Source organism: Mus caroli, unplaced genomic scaffold (assembly GCF_978045245.1).
Source record: "Mus caroli unplaced genomic scaffold, Mus_caroli_1 scaffold_7, whole genome shotgun sequence".
NCBI classification, from domain to species: Eukaryota; Metazoa; Chordata; class Mammalia; order Rodentia; family Muridae; genus Mus; species Mus caroli.
In genome coordinates, this window is record NW_028227262.1 from 115,450,753 (window position 1) to 115,469,295 (window position 18,543).

Consider the following 18,543-nt stretch of genomic DNA (forward strand, 5'->3'; position numbering starts at 1 on the left):
CCCAGGGCCTTTACATGATAAGCAAGGATGCTGCCACTGAACTATGTCCCCAGCTTTTGCTTATTTTGAAACAGGATCTCTTTGTGTGATACTGACTGGTCTTGAAGTTGTTTTGTAGCCTAGGCCAGCCTTGATCCCACAATCATTCTTCATTGGCTTCCCAAGTGATACAGGCATACACCGCCATACCATACAGATCCTACCAGTCTTAATTAAATGCATAATTTTAGAACTGTGAAGAAGAAATAAAGACATCTTAATTTACATGACAAATAACAGGGTTGGGAAAATTTACCTTCTAAATTACTGTAATTGAAAAGAGCAACGTGTACAGGGAAAGGCATAAACTAATCACTGGAGTGGAAAAAAAATTAAACAAACAAACCACCATCAAAACAAAACTTCAGCCTCGGCAATCTCTGACCCATCTGAAAATATACAGCAATATAATAGAAACGGGATGGGATTTGTATTAAAATTTATAAAAAAGAAGCAGCCTTGTTCCATAATTGAAGTAAAAGACAGGCTTGGGTTTGGTTAAAAAAAGGAAAACCAGGCAGACCAAAATTAAATTGCAATCAAAGACTTAGATTAAAAGGAGAGGTGAAAGGGGCAGAGAAGAGAGAGCAGGGGTGGAAGTGTTACCAAGGGAAGTTCAAAGCCAGACCATCCCAGAGAACAAGGAACAAAAGGGCCCTTTGATAGCAAAACCAGATGAAATCTCTGAACTCACAACAATAGCGCTGAGCATTTACGGGCTGATTAACATAACATCAAAATTGATAAAAACAAAACCTATTTTACACATAAGAAAAAAGAGACCGAACCGTAATTTATAATGTAGCACTAAATACTGTGATCATGTATCTGAGAGCAAACTGATAAAAAGTAAAGGATGTATCTGGCCATTGAGATAGTGCAATTAACAAAACTTAGAGAGAAGCAACATTTTACATACTAGATTTTTTTTTCAGTTCCACTGATAGCTTTTCAAATATTTAAGGAAATAGCACACAAAATTGATAAAGATGAGTTTGAGGCCAGCCTGGTCAACAAAGTGAGTTCCAGGACAGCCAGGGCTATACAGAGGAGCCCTGTCTCAAAAAGCAAAACAAAACAAAACAAAACGCTATCTCTAAAATAGCTCATTTATTCATAATAAAAATTTTTTTTTCTGAAAGTAAATGTAGGGACCCAAAGAGTGAAACTCAGATGAACTTTCTAGTGTCCGACTTTTCAGCATGGTAGCCCTCCATCTCATACAGCTACTTGCATTAATGACGTGACGCTCCTCAGCTTGCCACATCTAAGCACTCAATAGCCTTTAAGCCAATGGCCATCACACGAACAACACAGATGCCTCTACACATCTCACCACAGAAAGCTTTCCTGGACACTGAGTATTGCTTTCAGAAATCAGAATGCATGGACACACCAAGGCAAACACCACATAAGAAAACAGACATCAAAGTCCACTTAAAGTAGACACAGCCTGATACAATGGACTGGTATGTTGGACGGTGTAACAAATGAGGACTACATAATTATTATTTGATATATTTGTTCATGAAGAGCATAGGAGGAAACTAGTATTTCAGACTAGAAAAAACAAGAGTGTGATCAGTAGTAAAAAGTAAAAACTAATAAATATATAAAAATAGTAAACCTAGGTGCTGGAGAGATGGCCCCATGGTTAGAGCACTGACTGCTCTCCCAGAGATCCTGGGTTAAATTCTTAACGCCACATGGTGGCCCACAAGCATCTCTAACTCCAGTTCCAGAGGATCTAAACTCTTCTGGTTTCTGCAGGTTGTGCATGCACATGGAGCATAGACACGAATGCAGACACATATTCAAACACATTGGGGAAAAAAGCCTATTCAGTAAGACAAATGTATTTTCAAACACCAAAGTCAGTAATGATAAAATAATTATGCTAATGATATACTTGATGCTAATGAAGGTGTGGTGAGAAGACCACTCATAAACTACTGAAGGCAAAACATATCTTAAAATTCTGACAAAATCGTTCTAGAAAGCTCCTTCTAGATTCCAGTGAACTGACTCCCAAACTTGGCTGCATACTGGACTCGCTCTAGAGACTTAACCAGTGAGATACCCTAGCCTCCATCCCCAGACACCTTTATTTAATTGGCTTGAGATAGCGTCTGGGCATTAGTATTTTTCATGTTAACAGAAAATCTGATACACAGACCAAGCTGAGCACCACAATGGAGGAGGGACAGCTTCAGGAAGAGGGACAGCCCATTGGAGTGCAGGGCATGGAAGGTGAGGGCGTTCATAGTCTGGATTACCAACTACAGCTCTACCAGGCAGCAGAATCACTGGCCACCAATTCATCCAACTTGGCGGGACCTAGTCAAGGAAAGGTGACTACTCGAGTGTCAAAGCAGAGGACAGCTGAGACTGACCCCAGACCTGGGAGCATTTGGCTTATGATGTACTTTTAGGAAGACAACTAAAGTTACCTTAAAAAAAAAGAGAGAGCTGATACAGTTGACCTAGAATGGCTGAAATGATGAGGCTATAGGAACAGACTCTGGCAAACAGGATCTTCTCAAGACTGAGTTCTTGCAGGATCCAGATGACACCTCGTTAGGTTTTGAACAGCTGTGGCTTCCTGGATGCTGGATTTGATTCAAGATGAAAAGCTAGAGAGGGAGAAACCTCAGGTGGACTGCAATTGCTCAAAATGGACCGGGGATAAGGTATAAGGTAAGTTTCCTTCACTTAGGGTTTAAGCTGTGGCATGAGGTCATCCTCCTTACCACATGCTATGATCAGACATGCTGGAAACCTATTCCCCAGTGCAGAAGTGCTAGGAGGTAGAGCCAAATGAGCCGTGATGAGATGGAGAAATCCCACCTTCATGAATAGATTGATGCTGTCAGACAGGAATTACTTGCCCTTTGGCCTGGTTGAAAATGGTTGTAATATCATCTAAAGTCATCAAGTTTTGCAATAGCAAGAAGTCCATGCTAACCAAAACAGTGCTGATCAGGGATGCACCTTGAGAAGCCATAGCAAGCAGCTGGAATTATTGTGCCGTTCTCTCTAGGAACCTGTGAACAGTCTTTCTGCTCAAGGCAGGCAGGGAAGTAAGGGAAGAGTCCAGCAGTTGCCAAGTTGCCAATTAGGAAGTGAAACTGCGCTTTCCCCCAAGCAATATCGTTGATTACGGGAAGATGAACATCAGAAGGAGTGCTTATAATGTGAACTTATGGATCTTATCATTAGCACTGGCAGTGATTTTTTTTTTTAAATGATGACTAACAACTTTCCAGCATCCCAGGAAGAGGAGGTAGGTCCCCTCATGTATCTCAATACCTTGCTGGATGGTATTAGGAAGAGGAGCTCAATACCGCTTCCCATTTGGCAGCTCCTAGCCCTGTGGAGAAAGGGCAATGGTGAAAGGCTGGCTTTCTACAAGACTTCTCAGGGTTCTGATCTCATCCATAGGCTAGTAATTTGATGGGCTATCAAAAAATGATAGACAGTAAGCAGGACCCAGTAAAAAGGATTAGGTCCTCAGAAGAATACTCTTGAAGACTCTTATCTTGTTCCTGGGCCTTTCTTTCTTCTCTTTGCTTGCTGGTGGCCTTGAGGTGAACAGTGCCCCCTGTCCTTTGCCTCAAGCTCCTGCAGCCTTGAGATTCTGTCTTGCCCCAGGCTCCAAATAGTGGAGCCAGATAACCATGGTATGAAATGGAAACCAAAATGAACCCTTCCTCCTCTAGACTGTTTATCTCATATTTTGTCCAAGTGGGAGACAGATGACTAACACAGATTTTAATCTGCTCCAGTTTGGGAGCAAGGCAAGGAAAGGCACAATAGTTAAATAGTTATGGGTCATGTTAAAGCTGAGGCTCTGTTATGGAGAAGGTTATTGGCAGGGCTAATGTGTTAAGATGGGGTTGACATTAGATAATAAAAAATAGTCAACAAGAACAGTAGTATTATGCAGAGGGTCCCACTGGTCATCGATGCAAGGAGAAGAGGCTACTTACCAACCCAGAAGGATGGGTTTCAACCTTTTCGAAGTGAGGATAGCCTTATGGGCACATAGTAAATGGATCTCAGCCTTAAGTACACAGTAGTATTTCCTGTAAACACCATGGGGTAAGATCACAAGGATAATGAAAGCTGTTGCAAAATATTTCTAATAATAGGTATATAATTAGTCTGGAAAGGGCGAAAAGGAAATATATTTTTTTTATTCCTTAACGGTACTAAAGAGCTCCCCCAAATTATATTAATTCTCTTTGAGAGATGCAGTAGATATGATGTTGGTCACAAGTTAAATGGTGCTCTATCATGTTTTCATAATTAGAACAAAAACATTAATATTTTGGGTGAATCATCATAGTCCTGGAACTCTGAGCCATACAATCGTAGTTAGATAAAGCCAAAGGACCCATTGTACATAAAATGAAAAAATGTAGGGAGATTTTTGGTATCTGAGATCTCAGAACAGGAATCTCTGGGAAAATCAGTTGTGGGAAGAGAAAAACTCAAATAACATTTTTCAAAGCTAAGAATAACTAACATGCAAAACAAAAATCAATAAAAGATGCTCTTCAGAGAATCACAGTGTAAATTGATCAAGAGATTTAGAATCTTTCTTTGGTCATGAGTCGTGTGAATGAGAAACAGCTGAGACCCGTGGCCAGGCCAGGCGGAAGGACTGAACTCCTTCTGCGTGTTTAGATGAGATGGCAACAGCGCTGGTCTGTTCGCCAGATCCAAGATCCCAGTGCTGGTCTATCTGCGGCCGTGTGGGATCGGAGGAAGGGTGGGTTTGGTGTTGGAACCCGGGTCCATTATTGTAATCGCAGACAGTCTTTTGTGCTGGGCCACTTTTTCCTGCATAGATGATGCTACACGAAGAGCTATAAAACATCGAGAGAAAAGAAAGACGGTACATGCAGTTAGTCCCTTGGTACACAGGAATATAAGTTTAGAATTCCTGCAGCACAAAGCATCAGCGATCCTCAGATGAGGTGGAGGGCCAGCATCACATGCTCATGGTTGCACGGGATAGGCTTGTGCACACTTCCCCGGCGATCGTAAGTCTTTTGAGCAGGAGAAGGCAATACTGGGGGTGAAGTTAGGGCATCATGTATGTGAGGCAAGGGATCTACCATGGCTGGTTTTTAAAAAATTATTTACAATTTATCTTGAACTATTTCCTACTGACAAAACCAGGGAAAGGGGAGAGCCGTTCTGGACCCTCTGGTATCCCCACCAGACTCCAAGTGATCATTCCTGTGATTACACACATGGCTCTGGTTAAACTAAATGTATCACAAAACAAAACCAAAGTCATGGATTTGGGGAAGGGATAGGTAGGGAGATAGAAGTGAGAGGGAGATGAGAGATCAGTCAGCCTGTCTTTGCTTCCTGTAGGTACCACCACACAGTGCCCTCATGGCCAAGGCAAACTACGACCTCTAGCTTCTTTTGAGATGCTCTGGTCACTCTCACGAGCAGGGGTTCAGTCAGGGCCTTCTCTCTCTGCTCCCAGGCAGAACATTTCCTGGGCCTGCAAATGTTCCCTTTCTTCCCATCTTCCAAGTTCTGGAGAAGTCTGCCAACTTAAGCATCCTAAATCAATGACTCAGAAAGTGCCCCTATTCATCCTGATTTTGGGGCCTTCCCAGTTTTCCCTACAGCCCTTCAGTCTCCCCACAGTGCTCAAGGGTTTCACGCAGTGTTGCTCATGAACTTAGCCACACAGCGCTGGGGGAAAAGTGCACTGGTCATTCTGTCTTTACATGGGCATGCGCATTCACTCGGATGTAAAGGAGCAAAAAAAGAGAGTGAACGGGGAGACATCGCGCCAGCTCCTTCAACACAAAAACCTCATCAGAATTCCACCAACTGCAGGAAGAGACTGGGCAGCGATCTGAATCCCTCTGCTGCCCTTCCCTTTCACTGAGGGAGTCGGCACAGAGTTGTCCAGAGAACATGTGCCCCAGCCCAGACTCAGGTAACCAGAATTGTGGCTTCAATTCTAAGTTGCTAAGTGACCAAGGGTGATCTTCCAACCATTCTACACTTTTGTTTCTCACCTTTAACAGCGGGGCACAAAAGTTCACAGGGATCCTCTGCTTTGAAACAGTCGTTTACTTTCCAATCATTGTGAAGGATCACAACAGTTGGAAGAAAACTATGATAGTATGCAGAGCCCTAACATAGAACAGTACATACCTTTCAATGCCCCGTCGACTTCATCACTCCCTGCTGATCCTGGGCGCGATGAGACCCCACCCTCTGGAAGCTGAAAGGGAAGTTCTTTGGACCATGGACAAGTATGAAAGTATGTAGAATATCTCTTAGAAATATTGGAATCCTTGCTGTGGAAAAAAAATGAAGATGATTTTGAGGTTCAAAACTCCTACTGGCCATAAACTTTACCCCCAATGACTTTACAGGTTACCTTTATAGAGTAAAGTCAGTAGCTTGCTAACAAACCTCCACCTACCTGGCTCTAAACAGTATCTGCAGCACGTGACCCAGCTTAATGTGTGCTAAGGACTGTACATAACAGCAAAAACTTCTTATCTGTTGTACAAACATGACATAAGTGCAGATACATAAAACAAGGTGAGGAAGCACAGATCCTGTGTACAGGAGCTTAGAAATAAGCGTGTGTGTATGTGTGTGTGCATGTATGTGCAAGCACATGTGTGTGTATGCATGTTCATATAGGTATGGGGTTTAAAAATAAATTTTTTTCTTTATATAATATCTGATGTTGTCAGAGCAGCTTCAATAAACATTATCAATTCTGTAAATTATCTCCATTTCACAGTGAGGTAAGTGGCCCCATAGTAAGTACAGCTTTTCGGATTCTGATATAAGTATCTGTGCTGGTTATTTTGTTACAAGCTGGAGTTCCCCTGGGAGAAGGAGCCTCAGCGGCGGAATCGTCTCCATCAGATTGGCCTGGAGCACGTCTATGGGAGCATTTTCTTGATTAATGATTTATGTGGGAAGGCCCTGAGGGCAGCGCCATCCCTGGGCAGGTGGTCCTGGGCAGCCTGAGAAAGCCATGGGGAGCAAGCCATGGCCTCTGCATCAGCTCCTGGGTCCAGGTTCCTGCCCTGACTTCCTTCAGCCATTGACTGTTATCTGGATCTGTAGGCTGCAACAAGCCCTTTCCTTCCCAAGTGGCTTTTTGTCAGTGTGTTACCACAGTGACACAAAGGCAAACCAGGAGGTTCAAGCTGATTTCCAAACGTTGTGCATTTCCCCCCCAATAAAATCTAGGCCCTCTCATAGTCCACCCCTCTCCCTCCCCCCTCTCTCTCTCCTTTAAAATAATTAATATGAGGCTTTGCTAATTCACCAATACCTAAAACTGGTTTCCAATTACAAGCTAGGTCGAACACTGTTTCTCTTATGTATCCAATAGTCCTAAGCCTCTCCCCCCTACCCTTGTAAACAATGTATAACTTTTGCTCATGTATTCATTAAGGGCTTTAGTATTTTTCAAGATACTCTGTGTGAATTCTTTATTAACAGTAAATGTTCAGAAGTAATCAAAACATTTTTGCCTTTTCCTTTATATTTTTCAATGTCTTCAACAACATATTAGGAATATTCAAATTCATTTTTTTTCGTTGTATGTGAGGGAGAGCACGTGAGCAGGCACTCATGAGCCCTGGAGCATGCGTGGAAGCCAGCAGACAACTTGAAGGAGTCGTGCTTCACGTTCCACCTTTCTGTGAGTTCTGGGATCAAACTCAGGTCATCAGCCTAGCACAGCAAGTGGCTTGCCTCCCAGCCAACTTGCCAGCCCTAAGTGACATTTATATTTAAAAAAAAAAACCCTGTGATTATGTTTTTGTGTGTGCACGTGTGTGATATAGTGTACATGCATGTATGTGTATGTGCATGTGGAGGTCAGAGGTTGAGACGAACACTGCATGTCTTCTTCAAATTTAAATTCATTTATTTATTTACTTATCTACTTATTGATTTATTCAATTCTTATTTTTTGAGACAAGGTCTCTCACCAGACTTACTTATCAAGATGGCTTGGCCAGCAAGCCCCAGGGATCCTCTTGCCTGTGTCTTCTCAGTTGTAGGATTAAAGGTGTGTACTGCTGTGCCCAATTTTGGGTGCTGGGGATCCTAATTCCGGTCCCCAGGCTTGTGTGGCAAGCACTTTACCTTCTAAGCCACCTTCCCAGCTCACTCTAAATAAAATTTTAAGCAACCGGTTGTATGCAGCTTTTGTACTGCCTTTTGACATATTAGAACATTGAGACCTTGAAATGGCCTTTTAAATGCCAGCCATCAGTCAATAATCAGAGACGTTAGTTGCAAATTACAGGTACCAATCTGGCTCACGTCGATATTAAGGAAGATGATGTTGAAAAGCTACTGGATGCCTTCAGAATCAGTGGAAACCAAGAGAACTTCGTTAAATACTGGACCAGGAGTGGGGGTCGGGGGAGCTGGGGAGATGGCTCAGTGGTTAAGACCACTGACTGCTTGTCCAGAGGTTCTGAGTTCAATTCCCAGCAACCACAAGGTGGCTCACACCCATCTGAAATGGGATCTGATGCCCTTTTCTGGTGTGTCTGAAGAGATCGACAGTATATTCACATAAAATAAATAAATAAATCTTTAAACAACAACAACAAAAACCACCTGAAGGGGGACAAAGGCCAGGAGTCAAGGTCACAGCTGAGTCACAGCACAGGGAGACTGGAGGCCTATCACCCTCTGCTCTACCAGGAAGGATGCCTGCAGTACTGTCGAGTTCTTGTTTTATCTGCTGCTAGATGGAATACTGCCCCCTGCTCTGCTTTAGTGTGTCTGTCCCTCCCCCAGAATACAGAGAAGGTGTCACATGCTCTCTACAAAGCCTGCTCCTCACAGATCTTAGTGACAGGCGGGCCTCCTGCACAGTTTCAGAATTTCTCCAAAGCTTACAAGTGGAAACCATGATTTTAACAAACCTGTAGAAAATAACTGTTCAATCCAACTAACCTTGTTTCAGGGTATGGTCCAGAGGGGATTTTAAAGTGATCGTCAGAGAGCTCAAACGTTTTCTGTAGTTCATCTATTGTTGCAAAATACTGTTGGCCACTGACAGTAGGTATCGGTACTGGACCCCTGAAAACAGAAAGGATCCTATAGTGCGATCACATATACATACAGGCAAAATCTTAATACTGAGCACCGTTTCTACAGAACTACACAAGCTGAGAGAAATTACTCACTTCAGGACTTGCCTTGCATGGCGGCATTATTGCAACCTAACATTAAGAAGACACACACATGTACTGGAAACAGTCCTCCTCCACCTAGTCACTGATACTGAGAATCATGTATGTACTCCACTATAACCCTCATCCATTTAGATCTAACTATATAGCATTATGCTAATTGCTAGAAAAACTAAAAGGGGTATTTCCCTTTCTTGTTTCCAATCTAATTCTTTGAAATGGTCCATAAGTAAAACAGTTCTAAAAACTCTAATATTATCCTCTGAATTAAATACTAGCTATGGAACACTACTTCTCCTCTATTCAGATGTGTAGGATTTCTATGCCTGCTGCCTCAGATCACAGTGACCTGGGCACTCACTGCAGCCTTGCTAGTGATGCTGTGTGCACAGCAACCAACTCCACAGAAGTGCACAGAGGTCCACAGCATCCATCTGCCCCTGGCAGTCCATTTGGACCTCATACTTTCAACCCTCTGATCATGGGTTTGAAGAGGCAGGATATCTGTTGCTCAGCGCTCATACAGGACTTAGCTTCAGATGTAGTGGTGAACACCATCTTCTAGCTACCACCTGCCCCCCCCCCCCGCAGAACTTTGCATATACCATACAACCTCACATTTTGAATCAGACCACCTAAAGATAATGTCATGTGGAAAAAAGTAATTACACTTTCTTGGATGTGAGAGCAAATAGACAAAAATTTAATATCATTTATACTGACTAAAGATTCCCAACACATATCACAGACAGGAGAGGCAACACTGATGCAAAAAAACCAAAAAACCAAAAAACAAAAAACCTTCAAATGGCTTTTAAGATTCAGCTACCTAGGTATTTGCATTCATAACATTACTAAAAAGAATTTTTGAATGCTGTACTTGAGATTTGGTTATTGATCTTAGCAACTTTCTAAAACCTGGGACTTTCTCCATTACTCAAACATTCCATACTTGATTTCAGCCAAAAGGCCAGGACACGGTCATTACTCAAATATTCTAAAAGGTCACATAGAAAGGATGATTCAGAACACTGAAACCCATGACATTAATGAGAAAATAACAAGAAATATATAACCATCTCATGATCTGGTTATTTTGAGTTAAACTTAAAAAGGCTCAGTTGTGCCTTTTCATACATGGTAATTAATAAAACAGTAATTAATAAGAGCTGTTACAGCCAGTAATACCTATGATGCTCTCACTATGTGGTGGGCACTAAGTAAAACATTTTATACCCAGGACCAAAAGTTCATGGATTGATAGGGATGCCCTGGTCCTCATGCTTCTGGGACTTATAGCCTGGTGTGGAAGGGAAACACTGACCAAATGACTCCACAAATAATTCCCATTGTTTGGGCAGTGGTGACAGACAAGTACAGGGAACTCAACAGGCTGTGATTAACCTTCAGGCCAAGAACAGCCGTGGTCCAGGCCGATACTGATACTCAAACACCTACTAGAAAGGTCGTTTTCATTTCAGTCAGCAAACCCACCAATTTCTAGTAGCTGTAGGCCTGCGGTGCCTCTTGAAACAATATATAAATGAAGAGCTACAACTTCTAGACAGAGTTTGCTACTGGACCACAAGCATCCATTTGGGTGCAGAGATCTCTGCTTATATTGTTGATTATTTGGTCTATGCAGACCCCGGAACATCAATTCAAGATCTCCCAGGCAGGCATCAACCAGTGTAGTAAATCACTACCTTTGAAACAGGAGCGTGTGATCCCGGGGCGTCTTCCCCATGAGTGCCTGCCGGGCTGCCTCATGCTGTCTGTGGAGAGACTCTCTTTCCTAGGCAAGACACATGATCAGAAAATCAATGTGAAAAAGATGTCAGGTGATCAAAATAGCTATAATCATTTTCTCCTTACCTGAGGTTTCCAAGTACATGATGCGGAAAAGGGGGCAGGGCAGACAAACATAGAAAACAATTAGCAATTATTTAGTAGGAAGATTAAAAACAAATTTTACAAATAAGCCAAATACTTTGCAGACACTAAAATTTAATTCGGAATTTTTTACTTGACAAATAATAATGTCAAGATCTTTACTTTGTAATTTTACTTCTTATTTATTTATTCAGAGACAGGATTGATATCACGGATCAGCCTGATCTCAAACAACTCACTACATAGTCAAAGATGACCTTGAACTTCTGATCCTCCTGCCTTCTCTCAGTGCTGGGATTATAGCCATCATGCCCTGGTCCTGCAGTGCTAAGGATCAAAGCCAGGCTCTCTCTGCATGCTAGGCATTCTCTCTGCAACTGAGCCCCACCCAAGCCCAGAATATGATAGTTTTCAATAGTATTTCACGGTCGCATGTTTTATGCTGGTGTGAGACAAGGTCTCGCTATCTGGTCCTGGCTGGCCTGGAGCTCACTCTGTGGACCAGGTTTGCAGTGACCTCTGCTGCCTTTGCCTCCTAAGTACTATGAAAACAGACATATGCTATCATGCCAGGCCTTGGGTTTTATTTTAAATCATTCTTACGAGATTATAGACTTCTGAAGGGCACAGGGTAGAGTTGACTTTCATCTTCTCACATGAAGTAAATGATTGAACAAATATATTTAACCATAATTAAGTATGACCTGGAAACAGTGAAAATGAGAGGTTTTTTTCTTCTGCATTTCATCATCATTATCATTATAAATCCTTAAAAAACACTGGGTGGCAATATAGGAATATAAAAGACATTTTTTTTCCAAATAAAAGGGTTCATGATTTTGGCAAAAAGGGACATGGAAAAACATAGGGCTAAAAGGGAGGGGGTGGAGGAAAAAAGTGTACACACCATTTTACAAGTGCCACGGGTGTTTCTACTCAGACCTTCCAGTGGACTGCCGACCCGTTTAACAACTATACAGACACTGGGTCACCCCACTTTTAAGCTCCAGACATAAAATTCTTACTTACTAAAGAAGATTTAGCAAGTGCGCATTTGTTTTGCATAAAAGACTGTTATTTAAGAAGAGGCATATTCTAGCATGTACTTTAACGGCGAGTGCGTTTGAAGTACCCTAATCACCGTGTGCAGTAACTTCATCGTAAATAAGCCTAGGTGCTTTGATTTTCCGTTTCATGACCAGACTCCACTGTAGGTTATTTTCATGGAAAGCTGAAGAAGGAATGGTGGCAAATGGGCATGCCAGGGTACCGGCCACAGTCAGTTACAGTAAACCTTGGGAACTGGCCTGGTGTCGAGAGTTTTAACGTCAAGCATGCCAGGATACCAGCCAGTTAAAGTTACAGTAAGCCTTGGGAAGTGGCCTGGTGTCGAGTGTTTTAACGTCTTTGGGGAAACTTTTTTTTTAAGATTAAATGTTTTGAGACTGGCACTGATGTGCGTCTCATTGTGTTTATTACAAGCATGTGCCTGCAGGAGTGGCTCTGCTCTGTCCTAGTACTGTCATAACTGGCACACTCAGCATCTCAGACACCAGATATCTCGTGGGTCACTACATCACTACTGCATGCCTTGCACACAGCACAAGGCTGAACTCAATAATTATCTTTACTGTATAGCGGTGTGGATGATGCTTCCCTTTCTAAAATTATCTGGGGTGCAATTAACTGTCAACTGCTCCTATATTGAAAAAAAATTGAGGTTAAGTGTTTGAATTTAAAATTAATTTTAGCGCCCGATTCACGGGAGCTCTCATGAGCTCACTGGCCACAGGCTCTCGATGGACACTCTGTCTATCAAGATCATTTCCTCCTTCCTCTTTCTCTGGCCATGCGCTCTGGTCTCTTAGAGAGGCCAGGGGAGAAGAAGAAGATGTGTGTTGAGATCTGGAAGGAGCCTGTGATAAGATGAGAAAGGAAGACGTGCTATTCAAGCCTCACAGAGGAAAAGCTGTAAGTAACGCCACAGACGCATCTAATGGGTTCGAGTTGAAATAGAATACCAACACACTAGCCAACTCTGGGAATATTTTTTTAAAGAATTATTTATGTACTCTTTCTTTTAAAATTAATACTGTTATATATGTATATGTCAATGGAGGGGGCAGGGTGTGTTTCAGTGCATGTGTGCAGGTTGTAAGGCTTCGTGCATTGTTGCTTTTTCCATATTTTTCATTTAAAAGGGTTTTTTAAAAATATGATATATTTTGATCATATTCTTTTCCTTCCTTCAACTCCAAGTTCCTCCCACCTCCTTACCCACCTGACTTTATGGTTTTTATCTTTTCGTTCTCAAAATATCTCAAAAAATGAAATAAAAACAATAAGACAGAAAAATACAAAAGCTCAAAAGGAAACACATACAAAACATGGCATTCATGTTATGTTGGCCAATTACTCGTGGGCATGGGGCCTGCCCTGGAGTGTGCTTGATAGACCCAGCAATACTCTATTGGAGAAAATGTATTCTCAATCCCCCTTCCCAACAGCTGTCAGTTTCAAACAGCGGCTTGGTTAGAGGCGGGCCTATCTCTGCACTGTCTGTCTGTTTGAACCTGTGTGGGTCTTGTGTGCGCTATCACAGCGTCTGTGGGTTTGTATGTGCACCAGTCCTGTTGTGTCTGGAAGAAGCTGTTTCTTTTGGTCATCAACCACCCCTGGTTCACAATTGTCCAGCCTTTCTTCCGCACAGATCCCTGAGCCTTGAGGAGAAGAGCTGATGAAGACATCCCACTCAGGACCCAGTGCTCCAAAGTCTCTCGCTCTCTGCATGCTGTCAGTTGTGGGTCTCTGTGTTCCCAGATACTGCAAGAAGTTTCGCTGTCGAGAGCTGAGCAATGCACTGATCTGAGTCCCGGCCAAATGTCTGTCCTTCCATATTGCCAAGGGTTCCAGAGACTGAACGTAGGTCACTAGGCTTGTGTAGCAAATGCCTTTACCCACTGACCATCTTGCTGGATCCTTTTTGGTTATTATTCAATGCCATATGAATTCATTATGCTTTTGCCCTGAATCACACCATGCTCAAACATTTACTGCTGCAATTCCTCTTATATTCTTTTTATTATGATGATAACTTGATGCTTGATCTAAACTATGTCATAGCTGGGGAAGATAACTCCTCCTAATGGTGTATCGACAGGGCTGCATTTTTGTTTTCATTTTGAGGTGCTGGGGGTAGAATCTTGGGTGCACATGCTAGGCAGTGCTCAATCTCTGGGCTAACTGCTCCCCACTCCAAGGCTCAAAATAACTTTTGGATCTCCCACGGCCTGCACATAAAAACACATAGCAACCATAACTTCCTCCCTGCATGCATACAGGCAACTCTACACTCAGTGGGCCACACACACGGAGTACACGTGGAAGGAAGGGATGGGCTTGTTAGGAAAATGGAAGGCTTCAGTGGGAAGGGGAAAGGGATGAGAGGGGAGACATGGGGGATGGTGGAAACTGTTAAAATTCATATTCATGCATATATGAAACTGTCAAAGAATAAAAAACTAGGAGCTAAATAGCAAAATCAAAATCTCTACAAGAAAACCAGTAGCCAAAATACCCCCTCAAGCCCACGGCTGAAACCAAGATGGGCATCCTCAACCCTACCAGTGGGTGAGGATGGACCTCGGCCATAGCTGGAGGAACTGAAGGAACTAAACATTTGAAGCTGCCTCACTGGGGCTATTTGCTGAGGCCAGCTCCCACAGTTACTTATTCTTCTGTTGCTGTAATAGAACACCATTGCCAATGGAAGGGTTCATTCGGGCTTGTGGTTCCAGGGGCTCCATGAGGAGAACGGGGTGGGGGGAAGGAGAGAGGGAGGGAGGAAGGGAGGGAGGGAGGGAGGAAGGGAGGGAGGGAAAGGGAGAGAGGGAGAGGGAGAGAGGGGGAGGGGGAGGGGGAGAGGGGGAGGGAGGGAGAGAGAGAGAGAGAGAGAGAGAGAGAGAGAGAGAGAGAGACCCACAGAGGGATCCAATTGAGGCTCAAGCATTCAGATGCCAGCGGATACAGGGGACATCTCATGCCAACCACCACATGCACCAAGAGCAGCTAAGGAGAATGAAAGACAAATGTAATTGGGCAAACCCACAGAATGGTGTAAACTGAGGAGGAGCTCAGGTAGTGGCGACAGAAAGTACCCAGTTAAATTTCATATGCGGGTATCCTGAGAGGAAAAATAAAGGTGAGCCCCAGACCTCCAGACAAAGCTTTCATATAGAACAGATTAAAATCTGTAACCTGCTGTTTCAAAGTAAACACAAAGACGTAAGTAAAAGACACAAGGCATTAAAAAAAACAAATAAAATTATAATCAGATTGCCTACAAATGGAGTGGCAGAACTCAAAAATGAACTAGAGATATAAGGGGAAATATTACTACAGAAACAACTAAATCAGAAGAAATATAAGGATGAGAGAAAGAGAGGGAGAGAGAGAGAGAGAGAGAGAGAGAGAGAGAGAGAGAGAGGATATGAATTAAGATCTGGGAGAAAAGGACAGGTATTTCAGGAGTGGAGACTCCACATACAAATGCTAAGCACCCGTGACAGGGATAAGGAACAGTACACTCTGAAGACAGTGCCTACACGTGGAACAGACAGGCATTAGCTTATAAGAACTCAGAAAATATTTTTCAATAGCTTTTTCTGTACACAGAATACACTCATACAACAACTGGATGCTAAGCCATAGTCTAATGAATCTTAAGTATATATATATATTTTTAGAATTAATATAAAATACAGACCAACTATGTGTAGCTGTCACACAGCCTTAAACAACATGGTGGAACATGAGAATGAACGCCCCACCCCTAGATGAGAGGATACTGGCCACTGACAGCTGCTGGAGAGGAAGAGTCCGGTGGGTGGACCACACATCCACTGAAGACCACACATGCAAGAATTCATGGGCAACACAAACTGTACTTAATGGGGTTTGAAAAAAAATCAGCAGAGGACTCAGAATCAGTTAGGGAGGGAAGGGGGGATGCAGCAGGGAGGAGTCGTGGAGGGTGAATATGAACAAAATGGTTTCTATGACATTCTCAAAAAAAAAAAACAATTTAAAAAATGAGAGAAGAAAAGAAGACATTTAAAAAAAGCAAATTTCAGTTTTCAGAACGGGTTGATTGTATTAGTATTGTTATTCAGAGGCTGTTCTCATGATGTGGGATAGAGCAGAAGAGTAATTTAATGGGCTATCATAATCCTATCATCACCTAGGTCTCTGAGAAGCCTTTGGGAAGGATTCTCAGTGTGCAAGAAAGATAAAGGTGTAATAGAAAAAGCAAAACTCACGAGGCTCTGAATTTTAATTAGAAATATCAGGTTGAACTCATGGAATATTTTATCTAGCCAGGGAAAAGGACCAGAGGGCAGAGACTATAGATCAGTGGTAGAAACTTACCTAGCATGAGCACGGCCCTGGGTGTGGTCCCTAGTGTCTTTTCCTCTAAAGAGTCCCAGAAGTAATGGCCACCCCAATAGCGATGGGTGTCCCCGATGGCCACAATGTGTCATTGAACCTCTCACTTAAGGAAACCAAGCCTGCTTACTGTAAAAACAGCTCTAAGTTGTCTTTGCTACGTTTCTGTTACTGTGACAGAATTCCCAGACAAAAGCAAGTTAGGGAAGGAGAGGGTTTATTTGGGCTTGTGTGTCCAGAAGGACATAGTTCATCATAGCAGGGGAAGATAGGGCTTGAGGCAGAGAAGGCCTGGTGGCAGGAGTAGGGGCTGGCTGGTCACACCACATCCACACTCAGGAAGCAGAGAATGAAAGAAAGGGGGGCCAGGCTACATACCCCAAGGCCCACACCAGCAACCCACTGCCTTCAACAAGGCTTTACCTCCTAAAAGTTCCCCAGCTTTCCCAACAGTGTCAGTAGTTGGGGACCACGTGTTCACATAGCCCATGGGGGTCATTTGACATTCAACAACAGGTCTGTGCCAGGGAACATACAAGAGCACCAACCAGCTTGCTATGCCAAATGGCAAAGGCTCCATTTCAGGGAGGTCAACTAGAAAAGGTCACCACCGACCAAAGGCGAGATTATTTGGATGCTGTTAAAAGTGCAGAAAGTCAGTGCCTTTCAAATATGCTTAAATCAAAGTATGCTCTTTTACATTACTGTACACAGTTCACTATATATTTGACACTTTCCACATCTGGATTACCAGCTTAGGGCAGCTGTGAGTGACACTACTGTAAATACTCCGTACTCCTGGTGTGTACGCCTCTCCTTCCTATCGAGCGTATGTCAGGAATGTCTTAACTGAGGCATAGCGCACATGCATGTTCAATGTCAGTATGTCCACCTGCTGTCTACATACACTGTTTAACCTCCCATCCGTTGTCATATAAGAGTTTTCTCTGTCATGTGTTATAAGTCTGTTTTATAATTTAACACTTTTAGTTTATTCTTATAAGCATCTCAATATGGTTATAACCTGCATTGTCTTGTGGTTATATACACCTGTCATATAACATCACTGGTCACCTAGGTATTGTGTGTGTGTGTGTGTGTGTGTTTCCTATGGATTGTATGCTTTGCCCTTAGTAACCAGTAAGGGTTCTTTATGTATTGTGAATATAAATATTCTGTCACTTGTGCACCGTGAGTATCTTGGTGTGGTTTGTCTTTTTAAAGTTTAATGGCACTTTTATTAACAGAAGTTCTTAATTTAAATTTTATTACACTTGTTTATTTATTTAGTATGTATGCATACATGCCTCAGGGTATGTGCGGCACTCAGAGAAGAACTTTCAGGGGTCAGTTCTCTCCTTCTGCCATAGGGGTTCCAGGAATTGAACTCTGGTCCTCATGGTCAGAGCACAGCCATCTATCTCCCCTGCCCACAAGTTCTTAATTTTAGTGTAATTCGGTGTTTCCATATTTTTTTTGAGTTATCATTGTTTGTGTTTATAGTTAAGAAATTATTCATGGTGTCATGGTCATAAGAATCTCTCTTACATTATCTTTTAGAAGTATTGTTTTGCTTTTCACAGTTATATAGAGTGCGTAGGTTACATAGATTGCAAACCTCTGAGGTTTTGTGTGTGGTGTAGGACTGGTGGAAAATGTAATCCCTCATTTGTAAGCAGCTAATTCTATCAAAGCTCTCATCTTCTTCCTGCCACGCTCGTCACAGGTCAGTCCCATGCATGTACAGGTTTGTCTCTGAGATAGTGCTAGCATTTCCATACAAATATTAAAATCAATTTCACAAAGAGCTCTGGGTATTTTTGACTGGCTTGCATATCTGTAGATTTGAAGAGAGCTGACATGAGCATAGTGGTAATTCTTGTAATTCATAAATGCACTTAGTTTTTTTTTCTAAATAATATTTTTATATTTTCCTATGTAG

General features: G+C 42.5%; 1 protein-coding gene across 1 annotated transcript in view; it reads right to left on the reverse strand.

The window, feature by feature from the left end:
- Window positions 1-4,124: 4,124 nt before the first annotated feature.
- Window positions 4,125-18,543, reverse strand: part of Lrguk (leucine rich repeats and guanylate kinase domain containing) — a 104,352-nt gene continuing 89,933 nt past the window's right edge. Inside the window, exons 17-20 of the mRNA XM_021165014.2 lie at window positions 10,970-11,058; window positions 9,025-9,150; window positions 6,232-6,377; window positions 4,125-4,910 (exon numbers count right to left, since the gene is read on the reverse strand). Coding sequence (XP_021020673.1) covers window positions 4,783-4,910; window positions 6,232-6,377; window positions 9,025-9,150; window positions 10,970-11,058 — 489 coding nt within the window. The 3' untranslated portion in view covers window positions 4,125-4,782. The remainder of the gene's footprint in view (window positions 4,911-6,231; window positions 6,378-9,024; window positions 9,151-10,969; window positions 11,059-18,543) is intronic.